General features: G+C 40.5%; 1 protein-coding gene across 7 annotated transcripts in view; it reads left to right on the top strand.

Annotated features, from left to right (window-relative positions):
* The window catches only part of LOC133512592 (partitioning defective 3 homolog B-like), a 193366-nt gene that overhangs the window by 96467 nt on the left and 70970 nt on the right, over positions 1-25929 (top strand). For all 7 annotated transcript variants that reach the window (XR_009798215.1, XR_009798214.1, XM_061842372.1 and 4 more), the window contains 3 exons: positions 5404-5514; positions 5878-6249; positions 16282-16396. Coding sequence is in view for 5 of the 7 variants with exons in the window: in XM_061842372.1 (XP_061698356.1) it covers positions 5404-5514; positions 5878-6249; positions 16282-16396 (598 nt within the window). In the remaining 2 variants the exon portion in view is untranslated. The remainder of the gene's footprint in view (positions 1-5403; positions 5515-5877; positions 6250-16281; positions 16397-25929) is intronic.

Here is a 25929-nt window from a genome sequence, read left to right as displayed (position 1 = left end):
TTTGTTTGAAATTACAGAGGTCAAATGTTTCCTGTAGTTCTTCACCAGGTTTGCACACACTGCAGGAGGGATTTTGGCCCACTCCTTCACACAGATCTTCTCTAGATCAGACAGGTGTCTGGACTGTCGCTTAGAAACACGGAGTTTCAGCTCCTTCCAAAGATTTTCCATTGGTTTTAGGTCTGGAGACTGGCCAGAACCATGATATACTTACGGAACCACTCCTTGGTTTTGGTCTTTGGTCTTGGCCGTGTTACAAGTTTGAGTCTTACTGATTGCATGGGGTGGACAGGTGTCTTTATGCAGCTAACGGCCTCACAGAGGTACATCTGATTCATGATCATACATGGAGTGGAGGTGGACTTTTAAAGGTGGACAAACAGGTCTTTGAGGGTCAGAATTCTAGCTGATAGACAGGTCTTTAAATACTTATTTGCAGCTGTATCACACAAATAAATTGTTAAAAAGTCATACATTGTGATTTCTGGATTTTTCTTTAGATTATCTCTCACAGTGGACATGCACCTCCGATGAAAATTTCAGACCCCTCCGTGATTTCTAAGTGGGAGAACTTGTAATATAGCAGGGTGTTCAAATACTTATTTTCTTCAATGTAGATAAAAAGTTCCACCAACATGGCTCCCATAAGCACCAATACCTCTACAATCCGTGCACAAACTTATTTTTTTCCTGTGATTTTGGCACTGGGCTGTGCTTGAGTTTATTTGTTGACACTGTAAATTCACAAATGTGTTTTTTAATACATTTTAAAACTTCATTGCTAGTTTGAAGATATTTGCTGAAAACATTAAAAGATTTTTAACTATGTAGTTCTGAATTGCGTTAAAGTGCAACCACGTCTTCCCTAGCAAATCCTCTGAATCTCGTCTGGTAAACGAGCAGTTTGATTGGCTCATGATGGTCACGTGATCACAGCAGGAAGCACTGTAGTGTTCCATGTACCCTGTGCGTAGTCTGTGACATTGTCTTGTCACATAAACAATCTTTATTGAACAGCAATTCACCGTGGGCCCTCACGAGACCTTGACAAGTCCTGACCCAGACCACTAGCTACCATTAAAAGATTCCCGACTTAAAAGTAGCAATCGCAGGCAGTTGGGGAGTTATTAAATTTTGAAAACGTGTAAGCTTTTATTTTGCATAGGCGCTGCCTCTTTATTATGCAAGAACTTCTCAACAGACTTTGCTTTTGTTTTATAATTAGAGAGAACATGCTCGAAATGGGTGGATGGACACCCTAGCTGCCAATCAAACAATGTGACAGGAAGTCATTGGTGTGTCACTGACTGGTGTCATGCCTGCCAATCAGCTGTGTGTGTGTGTGTGTGTGTGTGTGTGTGTGTGTGTGTGCGCGCGGACGTAACTGTGTGCGTGTGTGCGTGCAGGCTGCATTTGTTTGTCACGGTTGCACAATGTCAATCAGCGATTTCCTAAGGGGTCAGCATGCTGTGATGGTAGAGGGAGGTGTGGTAAAGGGAGGGGTAACAGGAAAGCAGATGAATAAAAATTTCTGGCTGTCTCCATTCCCACTTTGGCTTTTAACCCAACACAACCGCAAATTTGGTTGGCGGTTTGAACAAGATTTTATCAAGTTTGCGTTCAAACCATCATGTCTTATTCTGAATGAGTCGTTTGCGAATCCATGTTCTGAGCCGCTTATCCTCACGAACCGAGCTCTCATTGGGCAAGAGACAAGGTACACCCCGAACTGGTTGCCAGCCAATCATAGGGCACATTGAGACAGACAACAGTCGCACCAATGCTTTACCAGTTGATCCACCGTACCGCCTTGATAAAACACATTTGTAATAAATGTTTAATTACTGACTGTCTCTGTACACCAACCAAGCATTACTATTTGCACAATTGAATTGACCCACGCCCAAACTCTAACCCTAATCTCAAAAATGGTACAACCTCAAATTATGTTTTCAGGATATTAACATTTTTTTGCTCTTTCACTTAGAAGCCAAAACTTGGAAATGTGAGGGCTTGAATGCCATCAGTGAACTTTACACAAACAGCAGTTTGTTAGCTAGCTTAGCTTAACGCTACCACATCATCACGTCATCGTAAACCTATAAACAACTTATATTGGAGGACAAAGAGTGGTAAAACACGCAGACAGCCCCATCCATCCATTCTCTTAGTCGCTTAACCTCACAAGAGTGGCGGGAGTGCTGGAGGCTATCCCAGGAGTCTTTTGTGCAGGTGGCTACACCCTAAACTGCCAATCGCAGGGCACATCGAGACAAACAGCCACACTCACAATCACACCTATGGACAATTTAGAGTGCCCAATTAATGTTGTGTCTTTTGGGGATGTGGGAAGACACAGGAGTGCCCAGAGAAAAGCCACGCAGGCACGGGGAGAACATGTAAACGTCACACAGGCGGGGCCGGAATTCAAACCCCGGTCCTCAGAACTGTGAGGCCAACGCTCTACTATGTCGCCTTTATAAATTGTGTAATATAATTTAAAGCATCATTACTCCTCCCCTTAAGTTGTTTGATGTAAGGTCAAGATTACAACACTGTTTCTGATTGGGAACGGGTATTATGCTGTTTATCAATACCCTTTTATTCGCTCGTTTTTCTACACTTTAGTAAGATGAGATCCGTCGTCTGCTGGGTCAACAAAAATCCGTCAAGATTTCGCAAATTCCCCGTCTTAATATTTAGTAATCCCCATCTGCCTTACAAGAGACCGTGCTTTCACTACATTTCCAACAACCACATCATCAGACCCAAATATTGAGTATTTTTCATGATCATGTAAATTAAGAAACTGTTCTTGCCTATGGGAAAGTAAGTACACCGAAAATCAAGTGGAAATTAAGACTTGGCGGTCTTTCCCGGCTATATGCTCTGATGCCATGTAAAGTGAATTCCCCAAGACATTTGGAATTAGTACAGTTTTAACACCCTGTAATATGGTTCAATTATAGAAAGACCTTGGAGGGAGCTGTGTTGGAACAGAGTGATGGACTAATCTTTTTTAGTACATTTGGTGCTTCTGTCAGTGCGAAATTGAAAATATGTATAATGCACATACAGGGACTTTATTGTTTATGAACAAATCAACCATTAAAACAAGTAAATAGCTTCTACGGCTTTTTTTTTCTTCCTGGTCACAAGTCACAGCAAGTAAATTACATTTTTCCCCACGACCAACCTTCTCTTACACAGATGGTAGCTTTAATAACCTGTGTACATAATTATGATTAAATCATCCTCACATGCAAATGAGTGGTGGTAAAGAATGTAGCGTGAGGTCATGAATATTCACAAGTCATCCTTCTGTTCCCGCTAATGACAGAGCAGGAGCTTTTGCGTTCATCCAACTGGCTGCCTGTCAGACTTTGGAGATGCTTTTCCGTTCTTTTCCCTGTGAACAATTGCCTTAGTGGTGTTAATGCAAACACTGCATGTCACTGCAGTCACATTGGAGGAATGCATCTTCCGTTTGAAGACTAATGGAAGTAATCATAAAAGGTTCCATTTTGGATTTTGGCACCGATCGGTCGCCCCATTCACCGCACCCACGATTTTTAATGACAGGGACTCTCCATGCTTTGCTTTCTAGCCATAGTTATAGAGCAGGGCTGCAAAATGGTCAATCGCGAGGCAGTCTTGGTCGATCACGAGACGGCTTGCCACATAAAAAAAAAAAACTTTACTCATTAGCCTAAACCTATAAAGGCACGAAAAAATCCAATGTGAAGTAGGCTACACGATCTTCAGAACCAATGCGTCATGCAACAATCCAAAGAAATTCAATAAGAAATGAGAAAACAATTTTTTGAAATCTATCAGTCTCGAAAGGGTTTACAAAGCCATTTCCTGGGTTTTGGGGCTCTAGCGAATCACTGTCAGAGCCATGATCCACAAATGGAGAAAACTGGGAACAGTGGCAAATCTTCCCAGGAGTGGACAGCCAACTAAAATTACTCCAAGAATGTGATGACTCTCATCCAGGAGGTCACAAAAGAACTTCGAACAACATCCATACACGTGTAGGCCTCATTGACTTCAGTTAAGGTCAGCATTCATGACTCTTCCATAAGACAGACACTGGACAAAAATGGCATCCGTGGGAGAGTTCTCAGGCGAAAATACCTGCTGTCAGCAAAGAAAACAAAGGCTCGTCTCACATTTGCTAAAAAAAGATCTTGATGATCCTCAAGACATTTAGAGAAATATTCTGTAGACCAGGGGTGCTCAATGCGATCGACCTTGCGAGGCAGTCTTGGTCGATTGCGGGTCGGCATGCCCCCCCAAAAAAAACAAGTTAGCCAATGTTCCCTCTAAACTGCGGGCGTGCGCAATTGTGCACCGCTGATGCAGTCTCTTCGCAGATATTCTGCATTGCGTGCAAAAAAACCTGAAAAATCAAATGCAAATTGAAAGTATGACATACAGCTATTCAGTTTGTGGCATTTTTCAATGTGGTTCACTGAGTGAGGGACGACTGGTTGTTACATCCAATGACACAATTCACATACATACTGTAAAAAAATTCAAAGAAAAAGCCACTGGTTTCTTTCAGGCAGCACACGGAACTTTCTCTAACAACGACCGCTGTTCCGCCACACTTTCTTTTTCCTAGTTTACCTTACACCCGCCCCCCATCCATGCACTTAAAGACGTACACTCATAATTACAAATTTTACAGTACTTACACAGCCCATCAATGTGTTTTATAATGACAGCGTCCACCACCACTGCTTTTGCAACACAGTCTGGGCGACGTAGAGCAAAGACGAGCTAGACGTGCTGCTACTTTTGATATTAATGGAGAAAGTTAAAAAAGAAATGCTGTTGTTTTAAGATGCAATTACTGTCGGAGTATGTGAATAATCGAAGAAAAGTGGTTAAACTGGACAAGATTTTCTCTTTTCTGGTCTGAAGCCAAAGTAGAAAGTGCAGGATGAGATGGTGTGTAATTTAAAAATTCCACCTTGGCACAGCCTGATCCAGGATGAAAGCACAGACAATACACTGCACAAAAAGCTAATTCTGTGTTTTAAATATACATATCTATTTATCTATAGTATAATATTGCGCATAACGTTAATAACATAACATTGGGAACATCACACGCCCACCCCCACCCTCCGTTGATAGCTCGCGAGAGGCTTGCTGCTTGAAAAGTAGCTCTTGGAGTAAAAAAGTTTGGTCACCCCTTTTATAGAGTATATGAAATTATATTTATTGTTGAATATTAATTGTAAAACAACAAGTACTGTTTTCTTTGTTTAGAATTCTCAACTCAACTTTTTTTATTTGAAATGTCCTTATTTTATGCCGAGAGCCCTTTTGTTAATGGACTGTTTTTTTCCCCCCTCTTGACTTTTATTTCCATTACCATGTCCTGATCAGATTCGGAAAGAAAAAAGAGGACAAGAAGGACGCCAAAGCAGCTTTGCACCGTCAGAAGTCAGACGCTCTGACTGACCTGGAATTTGAGAGAATGAAAGATGAGCGTGCGAGGTGGGATATACGATTTCCCCCCCCCCATCTTTGTTTTTTCTGGATTTGAAAAAAAGGCTTCTGCCACAAACATTGGAATTAGCAATCTTTTTATACCTTTTTACATTGATTTTTGTTTCCTCACTGCTCCATCTTTGTCAAAGCTGAGCCTAAGAGATTAAATGGAGCAGTTATTGTGTAGTTTCATTAAAAAATGCCCTTAATTTCACACAGCCTTTTGGCCCATAATCACAGTCTTTCCAAACATCCCAAAGTAAAACGTGGACTTTTGTGCTTAGTTGTTTTTCTTTTCTTTCTACTCAGCTGTTTCCAATGTTTCAGATGTTTTAACTGAAGCTGTTTTTTTGTCTTTCCATCTGTCAGAATTGAGGCCAGAAATCCTGATCTGCATGAGCAACCCTCCAAAGACCAAGTCGCAGGTGGCGGAGCCATATATGAAGAAGTTGGGGACGAGGATACAGATCCCAATTATGCCCGAATACAGTCCTTTAAGGACCGTAATTTGGCTTCCCCGGCACAGCGACAGCTTCAGTCCTCTCCACATAATACAGTCCAGCATAGCTATGTCAGGACCCCTTCTCCCCAAGGCCCATCAACCTTTTCTGGGCAAGCCAGTCGCGGCTGTGACCCGGGAGCCGTACCTGAAGACCCGTTTGATAGGCTTTATGCAAAGGTCAACAAACCAAAAGCAGCTGGGACATCCACAGTTCCCGCGTCTGCAACGTTCAATGACAGGTAAGGACTCAAATCAAATATTGCAAACTGTACTACCCTCTTTTTTTAAGACTACTTTGTGTGTGCCACCGCAAATCAATACTGTGGTCTTGTTAATGTTGCATTTGTGGAGTACAAATTAAATAGAATAATTAATCAATCTCACGAGGCTGCCATTTTGGGCCTTACTGGCAACATAAATCCCTCAAGATGCCGCGATGCATTATAGTTTGAACATGAAATTGCTAAAATATTTTAAATATATTTTTCGTATTATATTTTGTATTGTTTTCGGAGGAACCTACTCTCATTTTTCATGGAAAACGCTTATTGGTGGTATTTTGCCACTTATTCACATTCTTGATTATTCTGTAAAAATGCATATTTCAAATGTATACTATTGAAAAGCCTTTTTTTTTTCTTCTTTTAAATTTTTCCCCATTTGTAAATAGCATAGGCAGCACAGTGGCTCAGTAAGTAAAGCATCAGCCTCACAGTTCTGAGGACCCGGGTTCAATCCCACCCCTGCCTGTGTGGAGTTTGCATGTTCTCCCCGTGCCTGTTTGGGTTTTTCTCCGGGCACTCCGGTTTCCTCCCACATCCCAAAAACATGCAACATAAATTGGACACTCTTAATTGCCCCTAGGTGTGATTGTGAGCGTGACTGTTTGTCTCTATGTGCCCTGCGATTGGCTGGCAACCAGTTCAGGGTGTACCCTGCTTCCCGGCTGTTGACAGCTGGGATAGGCTCCAGCACTCCCTGTGACCCTTGTGAGGATAAGCGGTGAAGAAAATGGATGGATGGTTGTAAATAGCATGCACTTACTGCCAATGTTTACAGTTTGTGTTGCCATTGACTTTTGTTTGGTGTCCAGATTGCATGGTTCAGGTTTTATCAGAAACAAGTAATTAAATATAACTATTGGTAATTTTACAAATCATTCTTTTAGCAAAGGGTCTTTGGAGAACTTGGAAAATCTGTGCATAGCCAGACACCTTCTAATGCTGATCACCATACTCCTGTTGAGCTCTGTTGCAGGCCACTCTATTCTTTGTGAGCGCTAATTCTTGAGAGAATATCAGATGAACGCCGCATTGTCATCTTGACGGATGGCGTTTGGTCCCTGACTTGAGGAGATATAGGCTTGCCACTGGTTGTACATTCTCATCTCGGTATCTGTCATTTACTAACATTGACTGCCATTTCGAATTGTTCATTATACCCTCCACCTTGTCGAAAGCCTTAATTCCATTTTTAGAAAAATACCCCCAAAGGTTATGATGTTCTTTTGGTGACAGTGTTTTACATGCACCAAACAATAACACAGCAACGCCTTTTGGAATTATGGACAAAAAATTCAACCTTTTCATTGGACCAAACAAACTCTCCCAAATATATGGGAGAAAATGAGCCATAATTTCATAATGAGCTAAATCGCTTTTCAACAATATACAATATTTGATATAAGGATTAAACTGATAAGTTCCCACTTAGGAATGTTATAGTGCATACAGGCATCTGGCTCTGTGTAGTGTCCAATTTCTCAATTTCTTCTGTCCCGAAATCCATTTTTCCAAGCAACTGCGCTTTTCAAGGGTAATTATTTCAAACAAAATGTATTAATACGGTGCATTGTTCACTCCCAAGTACTCCAAAATTTATTATTGCAAAGAGCACGAGCGTTAATGCAGCCTCATTTGGTGAACCCATTAAATGCAGAATTACAAACATAGCAAAATAAGCACCCGCGTTTGTACTTGATTTGAGACTCCAGAAGGCAAAAGGGAAGCAAGAAGGGGGGTAGAATGTGAGAGATAATTCAACACAAGCCGTATATGTTGCTCTTGAGAGGATTTGAATTGCACATTGAACACAGTTTCTTTCGTGTGCACACACACACACACAGTCGGGTGGAACTACGTCAAACAATGTCAATTTTCTGAAGTGACTGAGAAAGCCTTGCTTTAGTGCTCCCTACAGTCTTGAGTGGGTGCCCTCCGCCCCTCATATCTCCACCCAACCACTACCATCACCACCACCACCAAACCACGCCAAGTGCTCTCAAGTTGCCATAACAACAAAAACAACCTCTGGCTCTTGACCAATTACAATGCAATCACTTTGGAGAGAAAGGAGTGAAGTGAGCCCGAGCCACTGCATTATTATTGCACATGAGAAAGACAGATCAATAGCAAATTAATGTCAAGGATCAGAAGGCACGATAAAAACGGAATAAAAAGCGTAGCAACAGCAACGTGTCGTTTTGGCTTCTCACCAACTGAAGTGACACGGCCGACTTGTAGTTTGACCTCCATTAACATAAACAGTAAATGCCAACACTTATTTCATGGCTGGCGTTTTGACTGAAGATAACGGAAATAAAATTTGCCAGGAATAGAAAATGTTTGATCTTAGATGACTTTAGTCTGACCATTTCTGAAGTTTCACTTTTTTAATTACCTGCGCTTTGTAATTTGTACCCTGTGATTGACTGCCAACCACTCCAGATATTCTTCCACCTTTTACTTAAAGTCAGAAGGGATAGGCTCTAACTGCCCTCGACCTGAACAAGATTATCAGTATAAAACAAAAAAAAGTATGGATTACCGTAATTCCCGGCCTACATAGCACAACTTGTTATAAGCCTCACCCAGTACATTTGTAAAGGAAATACCATTTGGTACATACATAAGCCGCACCTGTGTAAAAGCCGCAAGTGCCCACATTGAAACCCACATTGATACACGAGATATTTACAAAGAAAGACGGTACACAGATACACAGTTTTCAAAGTTTTAATACCTTATTTTAGCTTAACAGAGAAACAACACGGTAGCAGAAACGGGGCTGGTTAAAAAAAAAAAAAAAAAAAAAAAAAAAAAACATACCGGTTAAAAAAAAAACAGCTGCGGCAGGTCCACAGTAGTAACACAGTGCTAAAAGGGCCGGATTAAAAAAAAAAAAAAAAAAACATCCCTAAATCACTGACATAGTAACACAACAGCAACAGCTAGCGCGGCGCTAACCCTTGCCCGGCGCTAACAGAGCCAGTTAAAAAAAAAATTACCGGTAAACATCACTGAGACATGGCAGTAACACAGCAGCAAGGCGCTAGCGCAGCGGTAACGCTAGAGCAGCGCTAACAGGGTCTGTTTAAAAAAAACATACCGGCAAAAGTCACTTCCTCAACACATATATTCCACTTGTCTCACTCTTACTCTTTTTCCGCTCGAGCGCCCCCTTGCGGCCGCTAGAAAAAAATGCACAAATTAGTCGCATCACCGCATTAGCCGCAGGGTTGAAAGCATGTGAAAAAACGTGGCTTATAGGCCGGGATTTACGTTACTTTTAATTTACCTTAAAAGAAGGTGGAAGATGCCAACCAAATGTTGCTACAAATTGTGTTAGATCATGGAGTTTTTCACTTGTTAAAAAAGTAAGAAATTAGAAACTCTTGATAATCACCACTGCGACAGATTGTTTTTTTTTTTTTTTTATTGCATATTGGAATCCAGGAGAAAATTTCGATGCACTTTTAGTTGAAAAGTGTAACCGCTAAAGAGGTTCAAGGACCATCGTGAGTATGTGAAAGAAGAGGGATTTGAAGTGTCTTGAAAGTAAAAAGAGGCCAAATGGAAGGTCAAGTAGGATTAGGAATAAAGAGAAGGGACGCTAAAGAAAAGAAAACAGGGGAAAGGATGAAGCAGAAAATAGTGATGTAGAAGAAAGAGCTGCAATGAGTGTTTCGAGCTAAGGGAACAAAACGTTAAACGGAAGTGCTCGGAAAAAGGGAGTATTTAGTTCAAAAAGCATGAAAAAGCCACAGAATGTAGAGATTGCGTGAGGGTTACAAAAAAAAGACAGACAAGATTGAAGGGTGAGTGAGAAAGATTTTGAGGAAATGGAAGGGACAATGTGTTTAGAGCTTCGGAATGACTCATCTGTGGGTTTAAATGAGACCGGAATGGGTCCACATAAATAAACAGTGGACACTGTACCGAAGCAAAATTGCGTGAATGTTTTGGGATTATTAAGACAATGCTGATATTGGGGTCATTGAGTGTTGAGAGCAGAAATGGCAAAGCAGACTGGGAAGAGAGAGAGAGATGTGAAAGTGGAGAAAAATAGGGGACTGACTAAATTGAGATGCTTGCTGCAGAGAATGTACAGAGGAATAAAAGAAAGGAACGAGAAGAGGTGAGGGGGGTGGAGATGGAGAGTCGTGAAAAGGGCCCGCATGTGTGTTTTCCTGGACTCAAAGTGAATGATTCAGCCTGGCTAATAAGGAAAGCTCTCAAGAGGCACTCATCTGCCATCCTTTCCACCCCCTTGCTCTCCTCCCTTCAATGAAGCCTTTCTGGGCCTCTCTTCACCCTATTGCACTTTCTTCCTCCCATTTATGATCCCCCCCCCCCCCCACCGCCCCCTATTTAGACAAGTAGTCCGCAATGAAAAATACATTTCATGTAAAGGACATCCGCCTACAATTTTACATTATAAAAGCACACACAGGCAGGAACTTCATTCTCGGGTTGATAGAAGGACCCGCCGTTCATTTTATAAGGCTAGAGAGGCAGTTATTGACAGACAAATGAGTAGCCTCTTGTTTTGTTTTGTTGGGGGTTTTTTTTGCACAAAGACAATTTTGACAATGATTTAATCAATAAAAATGCTATGCTTCACATGTGATGACAGTGTTCAGGGTACGTTTACCACCGCACCTCTATGGTCAAAAAGAACCGCTGATTAATTTGGATTTGATAGCATTATCCCCAATCAGAAAATAAAGAATATTAAACCAAATAATGATTATTATCTGTTGCCATTATTAAACCTATGGCATCTTTACAGGCATTTTTTTGGTATTGATATTGAACTTGAATATATGGCAATTGTTATGCAAGTCCACAAGAAGTTAACCATTGCGGAAGGGAAAGCATTGTATGGTCATAATTTTACTGCTTCAATGTTTAGTCCCCCTCCCACAACTTAGCTGTAAATATTTGGTTTCTTTTCAGTTTTTTTTCCTCAACATCCCTAGTGAAACCTGGTTTTCATTCTAAGTTCTGCAAAAATCAAATCAAAAAGTTAAAAGCAAACTAAAATATTTGATGTAACAAAGTGGGGAAAAAAATACTGCTGCGAAGGTTTGAGACAGAAAATTAGAAAAATTTGTTTTAAATTGAGTTCTTAGTTATTAGAATGTTAGAATGTTGCAGCCCTATGGTATTGTATTTTTGAAACCTTTATATCTTCTTCTTCTTTTCCTTTCGGCTTGTCCCGTTAGGGGTCGGCACAGCGTGTCATCTTTTTCCATCTAAGCTGATCTCAAGCATCTTCCTCTCTAACATTGGCTGTCCTCATGTCCTCCCTCACAACATCCAACAACCTTTTCTTTGGTCTTCCTCTCGCTCTTTTGCCTGGCAGCTCCATCCTCAGTACCTTTCTACCAATATACTCACTCTCTTGCCTCTGAACATGTCCAAACCATCGAAGTCTGCTCTCTGGAACCTTGTCTCCAAAACATCCATTATATTATCCCTTTAAAAACATTGAATGCATAAGGGGCAATAGGCAATTGCGTGAACTGCATTTTATGTATTTTACCTAAGTAGGTTCAGGGTCACAGGTGACCTGACTTTGAGGGTGACCCTAACCCTCGCCCTACATATGACCCATTGCCAGACAATCAGAGGCACATATACGCAATGACTCTCAAATGAATGAGGACAAGTGATGTAAAAAATTGGAATGTTTGGACAATATGTGATTGACTTTCCACCAGTTCAGGTCACCCAGAGTCAACTGGGTTAGGCTCCAGCTCATCCGTGGCCCTTGTAAGGATAAGCGGTAGGAAAAATGTAAAACAGATGGATGAACAGTTGTAAAGTTGAAAAGGACACGCTTAATTGTCCACTCACAAACATACCTATTGGTAGATTTTTTTATTTATTTTTTTTTTTTTTTGGACTAATAAACCATCTGCCAAGTCAAAGGGTAAAGTAGACGGAAAGCATGCCGATGAGACTTTGATGCCAGCCATTCTACCACCTGCAGCACCTCATGAGCACGCAGAACACCTGTCTACATAATTTTACGGCGTATCATTTTCACTGTTAAATGAGACACCCGGACCGCCGTGAAGACACGACGGCAGCCTTTTCTACCACTGAGTTTAGCACATGCAAGCATTAAGACAGCCACTCTGATTGATGTCATGGCAGTTGACAGAAGCGTAATTACTCTCCGACGCTGCAAAAGGAGCGGTGTCATATCCTGTCAGCTGCGTTTTAAAACACGTGTCGTTTCCTGTTAGCCTGAAGAGCAAAGTGAGCCATGGCACAACCCGCGAGAATATAAGTACCAACCCCATAACACAATTACACTGCACAAGTCTGTCTCTCTCTTTTGCGCACGTTTTACTTTTCGCAGTACCGCTCCTCACTGACCCACCTGCCATCCTTGGTCATCTTTTGTTGTCGAACTTCATTAGCGAAGATGTCAGCTAATTAGCGCAAAACACAAGCTCGGGAGATTAGGGAGACGCAAACGATGAAGGCCAAGATGAGGGAAGGAGATGGGGAGGAGCCAGGGCAGAGGAGATGGAAATAAACATGATGAAGAGATAAGAGGGATGGAGAGATGGATTTTCCGAAAAAGAATGGATAACACATTTACTTATTCACTTGTGGTTACTTTACCACATGGTTTAGTGCACATATATGTTGCTTGTGTTCCATATCCACTAGAAATCAGTATGAGAGAACAGTGGAGTGACAGAGTAATGCAAGGTACAGGAAGTGACAGATAAGACATTGATCGGTCTTCATCTCGTCCAGTTCATCCTTTTACGACAGAGCTTAATGATCTTCTACTAGTGGACATGAGGGAGAGTGCACACACTACAACGCTCTCTTCTATAAGCGCTGTTCTCTCGGATGTTGACTTGTATGCCAAAAAAAGATGAATCAATCCAGTTTATACTGTACAGCAGTGGTCCCCAACCCCCGGGCCGCGGACCGCTCCTGGTCCATGGATCAATTGCCACCAGGCCGCCGAAATAATAATGAATTTGTTCCGTTGTATTCATTATCCCAGTCTGAAAAATATTTTATTTTGGAAAATTACTGGATTCTCTGGGTTACATCTCGGTCACTTGAGCGTCAAATTTACCCTCACAAGCTAGAAAAAACACGTCTTTTTGAAAAGGGGAAAAGGCGCAGTGAAGAGATTGAAGAAGAGCCTACAACTTCCAAGAAAAAGAAAGTTATTAGCCACATCAAAACAGTCCTTTAACTCGTGCCTTTTTGAGGAGCTTTGTGAAGAGATGGACGCAGATGCTTCTCTTATACACGGAAATAAGATGGTTAGCCAGAGGGGAACCAAGAGCCGCGGCAAAGATTTCTCTCATTTCCGACAATTCTGTGAACCGGGGTTTTCTGGAGTGACGGCAACCAAAACAAAACAACGTAATAGACTGGATATACCATCTTGTTGCAGACGGACAAGCTCAGGGCTCCCATTGATTTATGCGTTATGGCGAGTAAAATTTTCATGCACTTTAAATTCATTTTCGTGGCGTAGCTGTATCTTATTTTGAAGGCTTGGACCAGTTAAGAGAGTGCTAGGGCCGTGGTCGCCAACAGAAAGAAATGGTTCCAACTGACGAATTTATTTCAGCTGTCATGGAGTGTTTAATAATTGAAAGAAAGTTGAACTGGTGTGTAGGTATATTTTGATAAAAGAGAATTTAAATTTAAAATGACTGGTTCTTGTTCTTTATTTTTCAATATTTTTATGTTTATTTTAGTTATGTCATTATTATATTCTTATTTGACTATTCATTATCATGTGTATTGTAGTTGATATTCAATACAAATGATCAATTCAAACAAACAACGTACTACACATCCAACCTCAGACCTGGTCCGCGGTAAAAATTGTCAAGCATTGACCGGTCCGCAGTGATAAAAAGGCTGGGGACCACTGCTGTACAGTATATAACAGCACTAGGAATTTAACACTTTCACTTCAATTACCGTATTTTCCCCATTATAAGGCACACCGAAAAGCCTTTAATTTTCTCAAAAGCTGACGGTAGGCCTTATAATCCAGTGCGCCTCATATATGGATCAATACTGAGCCTTTAGTGCAGCTCCATCTAATGGATGTATAACGTAACCCCAGTCTCTACTGTAGCATTTTTTTTCCCCCTTTATATGAAAAAAGTTTTAGAATATCCCATTCATTGAGGGTGCGCCTTATAATGCGGTGAGCCTTATAGTGCGGAAAATATGATAATTAATGGCTGCTGAATGAAGGGGTCGACTATCATCTATTTCTCTTTTTGACCTGAAAAACCTCATTGATTTTTTTTCTTTTTTTTTTTTTTTTTTTGGTCCCACTACTAAAACTTCACATATCATAATATAATCAAGAATCCTAAACCCGCACAACATCTGATATCTTTCATACTAAACATGAAACACAATAAGGGGGAACTATATTTATGGATTTTTTGCTTATTTATTTTTTATTTGGTCCGCCAGACATTACGTTTTAAATAGGTAATGATGTCTGATGTTCAAATCTATAAATGATTTGGGATTTGGCAAATCTCTTGATCCAGTATTTTTTTTGCGTATTTAATATTTATGATTTACAATTGATCTAAACTATTGGTAGTCTCACCACATCCATACTTATTTCATCTTAAACTTTTGAAAATGTATCAGTAAAGTGCGCTTTCGTACTCATCATGATCCCTATAAATATTCATAGGACTTAATGACATTTCTTATTTAAGATTATACTGTAGCACTGTAATTCTTATACCATTACTAATGGAACAGATTATTTAAATATTCATATCGGCGTTATTAACACCATGGCAAATTTTTGCAACTCATTTTAAACATTTATAAAATTATTATTGGTGTAACCTTGCATGAGCAAATAATTTCTCTCTTGCAAGATGCCAAGAACAATGTCACTGGGCTACAGCCCTGGTTTTTGCATTGAATGCGCAACCAACATTGAAACATGGAATAGTTTACACGATTTTGTTAAAATATACATTTATTTTCATGTGAAGGGTAAAAGTGGGAGGCATGTGGTCACATTGGCCAATAATGTTGCTCATCTTAGACCACAATTTTATCATTAGCTGTTTGTCCTTCCTTCAGTCTCGTTCTTCGAAACCTTTTCCATGTGTGTTGCAGTTATTCATGAAAATTATGTACCATATTCCTAAAAGCCTTTAATTTTCTCAAAAGCCAACAGTGCGCCTTATATATGGATCAATATTGAGCTTTTAGTGCAGCTCCATCTAATGGATGCATAACGTAGCCCCAGCCTCTACGATAGCGTCTACTCTATGTTCCTTTTAATGTGGTGCACCTTATATATGAAAAACTTTTAGAATATGCCATTCATTGAAGGTGCGGCTTATAATGCAGTGCGCCTTATAGTGCGGGAAAAACGGTAATTGTTGTGCGTATTTGTGGGACCGTACGGCACTTTTTCCACCTGGTCAACAATGCCCGAGTATTTGTTGTAGCATCTTCATGGCAGAAGTGCGATCATAATTTTCATAATGCAGTATTGTATTGATTTAAAATCATATCGCCCTGGCCACTTGGATTTGTCAAGTCAATACTGGTGTTCATCAAGGTTCCATTCTCGGGTCGCTGCTGCTTTCTTTTACTTACTTCAGTATGGCACAATCTCTATAAACTTGTCTAGAATTTTGCAGCGACATCCCCGTCTGTGAAACATGACACTCCTGAGCTTTAGCATTTTAATTGACTCCTGTTCATAGATCGTATCTTTAAAAGATTTTGCTCTTTCAATGCCATTCACAGTCTTCCAAAAAGATGTTTCTTCTCCATCAACCTCACTATTCCTTCTGCCTGTGCATACTGTATACTGTATTTGTTCACTGGGATTGCGTTTTGTAAACATTTTCATAACTCGAACGACAGCCTTGAGCAATTAGACAGATGCCTATAAAAAACATGCATTGTTGTTTCATGAGTTTCTTTTGTTTGCAGCAATATAGACCGAATCCAACAGCTAAGAAAAGAATACCAGCAGGCAAAGAGAGAGGGAATGGTACCCCCGTACGAAGAGGTGGATCCTCGACATCTAGGGAACGAAAAGGAAAGGGTAAGGTTTTTCTACATTTGTTTAACTTTTTTAATATTCTCTCACACTCGCTCTGAGATGAGATCTCATCGTGTGGGAGTCTGCAAATGCCACACCCCAAGGGTTAATTATAGAGTTTTTTTCATTTTTATTTTTATTAAACCCAACCCTTAGGTAGCAAGATAACTGGATAGCATTTTTGCCTCTATTGGAGCAGCGGTCCTGCTCCACAGATTACAGTCGAAAGGGGCATTAGGACGGTAGAACTGGTATACTACACGATACAGTGGAATGTTCTGTCACGATACGCAGTGTGGGTTGGAGTGCTTCTTTTTTTTTTTTTTTTTTTACAGCTTTTCGCTTGATCTCAAGTATGTGTTAATGTACAATTTCAGTGAATACAATGCACAGTATACCACAATAGAATAGCCTCACAGATAAGGTTTTTTTTCGCCCGTCATCCAGCTGTTAGTGCTCAAATCACAAGATCATTGTTGCATCTTTACAGTTCCACATCTGTGGTGGACTGAAACGTATCTCAGGAATGACGGTCCATTATCAGTGTGCTAATAAGAACGTCACCTCCCACACTGCTGTCAGGCTTCATTCATTCAGCAGTGCTTTATTTTGTTGGCTAAATGTGAATACTGTTGTCATAAAGACACCCACAGTCATTGTTTTGATAGGGTCATTATATCACGATATCACTTTATCATTGACATTCAAATTTAATTTGCATTACTTCAGATTTCAAAATGTGTAGCTTTACTATGGATGGAAATAGTATAATGATGTATGTATGTGTGCGTTATTAAAAAAAAATGTGCTGTAAAACTGTAGATTATTGAGAATTCTTGGAAACATTCTTTGATACTGGTACTGGTAGTGACAGGAAAGGTTAACAAAGTGGCAATCTATTTTTGGTTAGAATCGAAATCGATCTTGGTATTTCGAGTATATTTCTTGTTGTAAATTTAGTGATTCTTTAGACTGGAGCATCAGATGTCAAACATTCCATTGTAGCTGGCTGTTTAACTTCAGTTTGATTGGAATAGTTAATTTTCACCACAAGAATTATATAAATCCATCCAGAAATCGAACATTTAGCATAAACCTTTTGACCACCTGGTTTCAAGGTTTAACAATTTAGAATTGTTGATTGTTCATAGATAGGTTACATAAGTAACAGGTTAATACAGTAAAGCCTGAGTTTTCGAATGTCCCCGTTTTCAAAAAATCGTTTTTTGAATGACAATTTGTAGATTCTTTTGCTTCTCGAACGCCCCCAACAAAACCTGGAAATAACATATTGCGCGTCGCCAGACCAGCAGACCCACGACGCGCTTTGTTGTCAATTGGAACGGCCCCGATAAAACCCGGAAATAACGTAATGCGCAAGCAGCTGGCCCATCCACGTGTTTTGTTAGTGTATTCGAATGCCCCCCCCCCCCCCCCCCCCCCCGCAAAGAATCCCGGAAATAACATAACGCGTGGCGTGAGCAGTTGACCCACCCATGACGCATTTTGTTAATATCAATTCGAACGCCCCCCGAAAAAAAAAAACAGAAATGACATAATGCACGCAGAGCAACCAGGGCACTTTTGTTATTCTGTATAACGCAGCCTCTGTACACAGACGTGTCCCGGTAGTGACTGTTGTTTTTCTTCTTATCGGGGACTACCGTATTAACCCCCAATCATGGCTCCAAAGAAGGCGAGTTGCTTGTTTAGTTATTCTGCACTTTTTAAAAAAAGTTTACTAGGCTGGGGGCCGAGTCGCTACAGATACGGCAATGCACTTCTAGCCTAGTGTACTTTACTACAAAAGCATACATTTTAAGCAAAAAATAAATATATTTCTTAGACAATTTTATTATATAAAGCATTTAAACTCTACATGTATTTCTACTATGCAGTTTATTATCAGGAAAAGTTAAAAAAATGCTTTAAAAAGCCAAATTTTTTCGGCTTTTTCCATTTATTGGAATGGGAAACATCAATTCCGTTTTCGAACAATTCACTTTTTGATCCGTTTTCTGGACGGTATTGTAGTCGAGAACTGAGGCATCACTGTATTACAATTATAAAACAAAAAATAAAAATATAAAACAAAAGACGTCAAGGGTAATTTAGGTCCTTTTTTTTTTTTTTTTTTTTTTTTTTTTGGTAATGCTTTTGTCATTAACTTTTTCTACTTTGTCTTCAAATGCACAAAAAAAGTTTAGAATACCAAGGGTCTCCTGTCCACATATGCTGTATATATAAAAAGCCATTATTTTGTAAGAATAGCCTTAGGGAGCAATCAATTCCGTACAGTATGTGGTCATCTCCTGAAAGCTGTCATGCGACTATTTTATCTCAGAAGTGCCAGTTTGAAATTAATTGGATATTTCAATCTCAAAATATTGCTGTAACTGAGAGTTGTTGACATATTCTTGGATTTGACATGCATTACACATTGATATTGATGACAAATAGCTGTTTCAGTAACTCGCGACTTTTGGGAAATGGCACAATGCAAGGCCAACATGTACCTTTGTCACTCGTGCTATTTTCAGTGAACGTTGTGTTGTATCCTGTTGATCAAGACAGAATTCCCAGTATGAAATGTTTTGCTTGTGTCTGCTTCCAGATTTGATACAGGTTTCCGTTTGGAATGTGTGTGTGCGCGTGTTTCTGGGATTGTTTCTCTTTCAGTTCAAGGTTTCAGTCTTCTGAACGGCGTCCAGCGTTCGTCACTATTGTGACTCACAAATTAGGAAAATCCCATCCCACAATTCCCATAACGTGCTTATTTGTAAGAATAAAGTCCCAATATCCTTGTTTCCTCTCTCGCTTTAAACAATTGACATCCTTAAACTGGGGGCATGCAGTTTTTTCTTCCTGCCGACAGCGCTCCCAGACTACATCAGTTTATAAAATCAAGTAAGTTTTAGTTTCTGGCTCTTCAAGAGCATTCCTCACGGTTGTATATGCAGTTTGTTCCTGCTCATTATGTGTCCTACAGCATGATTTAGTTTGACCAATAATGATTTGATTAGGAACAGCAAGCAGATCTTTGGAGTCTACTGATTTGTATGTACATTTCCCTAGATTAAAGACCTCAATCACTGTCACGCTTGGTTATAGGGAATCATTCACTTTGCTCGTTCTATTTGGAGTCATGTTAGAAAAGCCCACGGCTTTATGGACATGCCACAAACCTGGAGTAATACATGTTTAATCAGACCTTTTATGGTCTTTCTGAGGCAGACGAAACCTCTCTCCCCTTCCCCCTCCATGCCCCCGTTACCCTTCTATACAAGCACATAAGCACACAACACCTTACTTTGCAGACCTCCAGTCCGCCCATGTGATCCCAGCCATTATAAAATGAAATAGCTGTCCTATCTTTGGCTGTTGTACACGCATAGGATGCAACCTCTCTACCTTTCATGGGAATAGGCTGCAATAAACCTTGCGGCTGAGTGTTGCTCATTGTTACCGGCAGGGTTAAGAGATTTGTTTGTACGCTGTGTACCACACTGGCTAAAACATAAATTGATAAATTGCGCATTACAGACTGAAGGCAACTAACATGTACTTTGAAAAGGTGAATCCAGATTTTTTTCACTCCGCAGCTGATGGATTTATCCATTTTTTTGAATCACTCACACTGAGTGAAAATAGAGTATAGTAAAATGTAGCACACTAAATTGTGGCACCTTTGAAGTTACCTCAAAAGTGAAGATGTTGTGTTATTAATGTGTTATTATATTCAGTATGGCAGTATATGAAGACAAAAAGACCTATTTCCCCCGATTGCCAGAGGCTATTCATATGCTTGTCTTTGTTCATTTCAAATGCATTATCTGAGTTGTCGTTGAACAAAATGCATGTCGAAGAGATAGTCTATCCCATCCCTGACTGGATGAAAAAAGTAATGAGCCCAGTTGACTCCATTTGCTTTGGAATATAACCTCGGATAGACTGTTTTAATGACTAGTCTGATATACTAACTGAGTGTATCAATATGTTAAATCAGACACATGCACAGGTTAGGAGCTGGTGGAAGGACCTTAAAACAGGAGTGAGTGAGTGTTCAAAATACATTTTGATTACTTGAACACCAGATGACAATAGCAGCACTCCGAATGACCTGCAGTCTGATAGCGGAAGCCAGTAGTCCAGCCAGAAATATAATGGATTCTTCAAGGTGAGAGAGTGCAAGAATAATGCACCTGGCATTAGGAAAGGCTCTGCTGCACAGACAAAAAGACAGTAAAGAGTTGTCAGGACGTCACTTGTTTTGTGGTTCTCTGGATGAAAGTTGCACTGTGGCGTTGTCACAAGAGATTGCAATCAAGTCTGCTCAAAAAGTCGTCGACTTGTCATTGCAGATATGCAACAAATTCTTTAAAGGGCCTCTGTCATGAAATGCTGATTTTTAGTATGTTATTAATGAAAAAACGGCAGCCGACATGGACCCATGAGTTTTTTTCGTCACAAAACATGATTTTGACGTATACGGCTTTTTGTAACTCCCATCACGAAAATCCTCTCGAGGGATTTTTTTTTTTAGAAGAAGCAGGAAGTGACGTACATGGCGGGACCGCCCTCAAGTGGACTTGTTTGTTTCTATTAGTTTTACCTCCGGGAAGGTGGCTCGTTGTTCCTTCGTGATAGCCAAAATGACTGGCTCGTTGCATTGATGGACATTGTTTGAAGACTCGGGAGGATGGGTTTACACTTTATAAGTTTGCAAGAGACCCGGTTCGTGGTGAAAAATGGATTGCACGGGTGCAATGGAGAAGAACTTAGTAGGTTCCAAATGACAGGTAGGTGTGTATACAGCTACTAAAAAAAATAATAGTTTGGGTCGGACCATGTAATCGGTCTCTCATAACTTAACAAAAAATCGGCATACGAATGACACGCGTGCTAAATCTGTCGATGTGCGCATCGGACAACGTCGGGCTCACCGGCGAATGCTGCGGGTCGGGCTCGCAGACGGCGGCGGCTCTGAAGAACGCTGTCGACAATGCTGCACTCAGCCGCGTGGGACGACAACGCCGTAAAGCGCCCCAGCTCGACGGTGTTGTTCATCGCATTCGGCAGCGGTTATGAACAACGCCATAAAGCAGCCCTGCTCGCTGGGGTGGCTCGTCACGGCGCCGGGCCACGATGGCTCATCTCCGCTGCGGAAGTGGAACGGACGGGGAGACGGTTGGGCGGCAATCATCTGAATGTGGCTCGGAACAATCGGATAATATTGCCCGGGTAACTTCACTCGGTTGTGTGATGTTCTCTTCTTCGAAAAGAGCTTCCGTGTCTGATGAGGTGTGTTTGTATCCCACAGTAGGGGCCACCGCGTGTTTTCAATGGCGAATGTCCGGGGTGACATCACGAACAGGGGATGCAGCCAAAATGGCGACCGCTTGGCTGTCGTCGAATGACACTTGCGCAACTTTGCGCATGCATGACGCGCTCTCCGCTCATATTTTTTTTTTCGTATAGTGAATAATGTTATATGTATTTTTCATTACAACATCTATTTTAGAATGTTTATAGGGATGACACTTGACCTTTAATCACGTGAGCAGTTGTTTTTCTTTTAAAGTGCAACATGTGATGGAAGAGTTTTCATGTTCTGTGTGGTAGTAAAATGTTTATGGATTGGTGGCCAGATATAGAGATATGTGTAATAGTAACAACAGGTGAAGCAAGATGTGGTGAGAAACAAGCCATGTAGGTATAGTGCCTTGAATTCTGTTGCATGGACAAAAATACATTCACTAGAACCGACTATAAATAAAGTCACAAGCGTCAAGATCTGAAGCTTCCGAACATCTGCTGATAGTAGACCTTACTCTGTTTTACATCTGTACCATAGAAGGACAAGAAGAGAGATAAAAGAGTGCAAATAAGATGAATTTAATATAAGCGAATGCAATCTGGCTCCTGCTAATATCCCAGAAGATCTACAAGAGTTAGAGAGGGAGGGTCAAAAGATCATAAATGATTATTGAGAGTGAAGAGAAAAATGCAAAGTAATGGTAACCATATTTAATTGAGAATAGCTACCTCATCCCCCTACTTTTTACTTTGCATTTTATTGCCTCATTTTTTTTTTATAGTGTTACTAAAAACTGAGATCCAGCACTCGTTGTCTTTCATATAATAGTTTGCGTGTATGTCTGTGTACTTAAGCTTAGCCTAGCTGCAGGTCATAGGGTTCTAATCCCCAGGCCAAACAAGATGCGATCACTACTGACCCAGTGGACCCAGACGCATTCGCATGTCTGTGGGATTAACATAGATGCATACACACCCATGCACGCTTTTGAGGTATTCATCCGCTTCCTGTCCAAGTCAATAATAGAGATGCACTTGTGTCTGGAAATTAATTGTTCATCTGTCTCCCCCTCTCCATTTCTTCATGCGTCCCCATAGACCCATTGCCAAGAAGCCAAACTCTCTTTTGCACGTACACACACACACACACACCACACACACACACACACACAGACAGCGTCATGAGGTAATCTACAGCAAGGTTGTATAGTTATGACTGACTGAAGCAATTAGTGGATGACTCATTGTTCGAGATTCGGAGCCATTAACACTTAAATCATTCACACCAACTGTCTCGTAATACAGAGTGTTAATGCGTGTGCGTGCGCGATTGAAGCTGCCGTAGTGGTTTCCAGAAGGGGATATATTAAAAATAAAAAAAGTCAAGTCCAAGCCAAATTCAGCCCCCTATATAATTTGGCTGGAGAACAGCAAAAGTTGCAAAACTGGCTGGTTAATGGAAATCCCCTTGGAACCGCGCACATTAACTGAGAGTGGGGGGAGGGAAAAAAATGCAAGAATGACATCAATCTGACTTATTGAAAGCACACATCTGCCATCCATGCACTCGAGTTGCCAAAACAGGTGGCTCATTCCAAAGGCATCTGCAAAAATAGTTTAACTAGGCTCAAGTTTTGCTTTAATGTGATGCAACATCACCCTTCTCTGTTAATTAAATTGGCTAACGCAAGTTTACATCCCTTTTTTAAAATTCTCCATTTTTTTGGGGAATGTAACACAATCCTCAACATGCCAAAACTTTCTCCACGTCAACGTGAAAGCAATCGTACTTTAAGTTGAGTCAACTGAAATACTTTTTTTTTTTTTTTCAGTGGTGGGGGAAAAAGCAGCAAAAAGTTTTTTTTCTCCATTCACATGAATAACCTTTGTTTTGTTTTTTTACTTTACTGGGACTTTACAGGGACTTTAAACTCAATCTACTGCAGAATGTTAGAAACAGAGTGTCGATAATCATATTTGTATGTTTAAGCCGGGCTGAATTCTAAAACAAAATGGGGAAATTATGCTATTGATTGCCGAAACATGATTGTACGTTTTGGTTTGTAAATGTTTGGCACTGAAATATATCACCACAAATCCACCATACCCTGATCTCATGTTGACTGCTGAACTTTGTAGCTCTTCTCATGGCGCTGAGGCATTAAGGGGAAATTAATTTGTTTTAAATAGTAATTTTTGGCAAAGCTTCAAATATTAGAGAAATCTGCAGATGATTACAAATGTCACATTTCAGTGAGACGACAATTCAAAGCATGCAACCACATCAGCTCCAAGCTGCCTCACTTAAAGAGGTTGCAAGGTTTGGAATGACCCGGCCAGAGGTCAGACATGAAATCAATTAAAAATCTTTTTGGTGACCCGTGGAGTGCTGTGCTATATTGACATTAGTCACAATCTGAACGATCTAGAGCGCTTGCAAGAAAGTGTTCACATATTGCCAACTAAAGATGTTACCTGCTGATAAACCCGCAGTACCTCATCAGTTTAAGGGCATCCACACTGTAGTGCAAATACAGAATTAATTTAAAACAACGTTTTTTTTAGTTTCTTTATCGGAATAGTCACTGAGATTGGAAAGAGTTCTTCCTTGGGGCTAACACCGCCCTTACACAAACATTTTTGGTGACTAGTTAAGTTAGTTTAAGGTTACCTTGCTAACAATCATATCAGGCATGACAAAAACAACAAAACAACATAATTCATGATTCGTTGGCGCTATTAATATATGTAATAACTAAGTTTAACAAAAATGTTGCCTCAAAAGGAACGAAAACTTGTTTAGCATTCGGTTTTGAGAAAGTCACATTTAAACTCACACAGTCATATCATGTCAAAGAAATGATATCCAGAAAATAATTTGGCAAGGAATATCTGAGCAAAACGGTTAGCATTGGGAAAGTCAGGGGTTGGAGTTGGAGAGACTGTCCGATATGAAGAGTTCGATTGTGTTATTTCAGAGGAATGTTAATATGATTAGTGGGTAACTGACCTCGCTGTTTGGCACTGGTGCCCCTGGTCACTGGTCTGACTGTCGAGGAGAAGAATGAGAGGTTGAAAACACGGAGCTGGCATATCAGAGAATCCAGTAGTTTTTCATTGTACGCCAAAAAGTATGTCAGCAGCCGTACTTGCGTTTCCGCCAGATGGTCAGAATGAGTCAACATGTCATGAGTTATCACTTTTAGACACGTATGACTCCTTCTAATGAAGTTTCATAAAGTTTTGGTCAAAGCTGCTCTGTGGTTGGGTGACCCGTGACAACTTCACTGATTGTTAGGTCTTGTTCCCAGCTACAGCAGACATTCATCATGTCTTGACACAATAAACTAAAGAAGCATTCTTTCCGGGATTGAATTATTCCTAACGTAGTTTGGGAGCTTTGATAAACAGCGCTCAGATTTGGCGTACAAAGCAAGAAATGTTCTAATTGCTCCCCCCAAGAAAGAAGTTTTGCATTAAGGCCTTCTACATTTGACACACGATTGAAGTGTTCTCAACACTGGTGAATTTAAATGATTAAAAAAAAAAAAAAAAAAGCCAAGCATATAAAATTTCAGATTTTAAAAAATCAATTTGCTGTCAGTTTGTTTTATGTATCTGCTGAATGTTCGAAACTGCGCCCACTGAAAAATAAATGCCACCTAGCCAAGCATCTTTCTAATGCCAACGCAAAACTATATGTTTGAGCCACGGAATTATATCTTCTGAAAGCCTCCTGTGGTTGGAATTTATCCCAGCTGGTCGTTTTGGGGCTTTTGAGGTGAAAGCGAGGTACTCTAAAACCATTACGTCAATGCAAAGACTTGGTCCACATTTGAACTCCCCCCCCCCCTTCTCACTTTTTCACCTTCCTCCCCCGATGTGGCCACACTGCCGGTAGAAAAAGAGGCCCTCAAAGCAGAAACCCCAATTTGAAGTCCACAGGCCAGCTGTCATGTTGGACATTTTCAGTTTCGGCTTTCTTGAATATCCATCCAGCTCCTCGGGGTTCAGCTAAAGGACATCTCTCTCCGTGGAGATCTCTGGAGAGTTGCAGCAACAATGGCTACAACTTTGTAAATGCGCAGCAAATCCAAATGGCTTCTAGCATAAAATCATGAAATAGTTTGTACTTTTTTAAAGCATATGTGGCATAGCAGTAATGCGGCTATTGTCAGAATATATTCCGCAGTATGTTAGTAGTAGTGATTCGAATCTGA

Source organism: Syngnathoides biaculeatus, chromosome 14 (assembly GCF_019802595.1).
Source record: "Syngnathoides biaculeatus isolate LvHL_M chromosome 14, ASM1980259v1, whole genome shotgun sequence".
NCBI lineage: Eukaryota > Metazoa > Chordata > Actinopteri > Syngnathiformes > Syngnathidae > Syngnathoides > Syngnathoides biaculeatus.
This window is presented reverse-complemented; position numbering and strand designations above follow the sequence as displayed.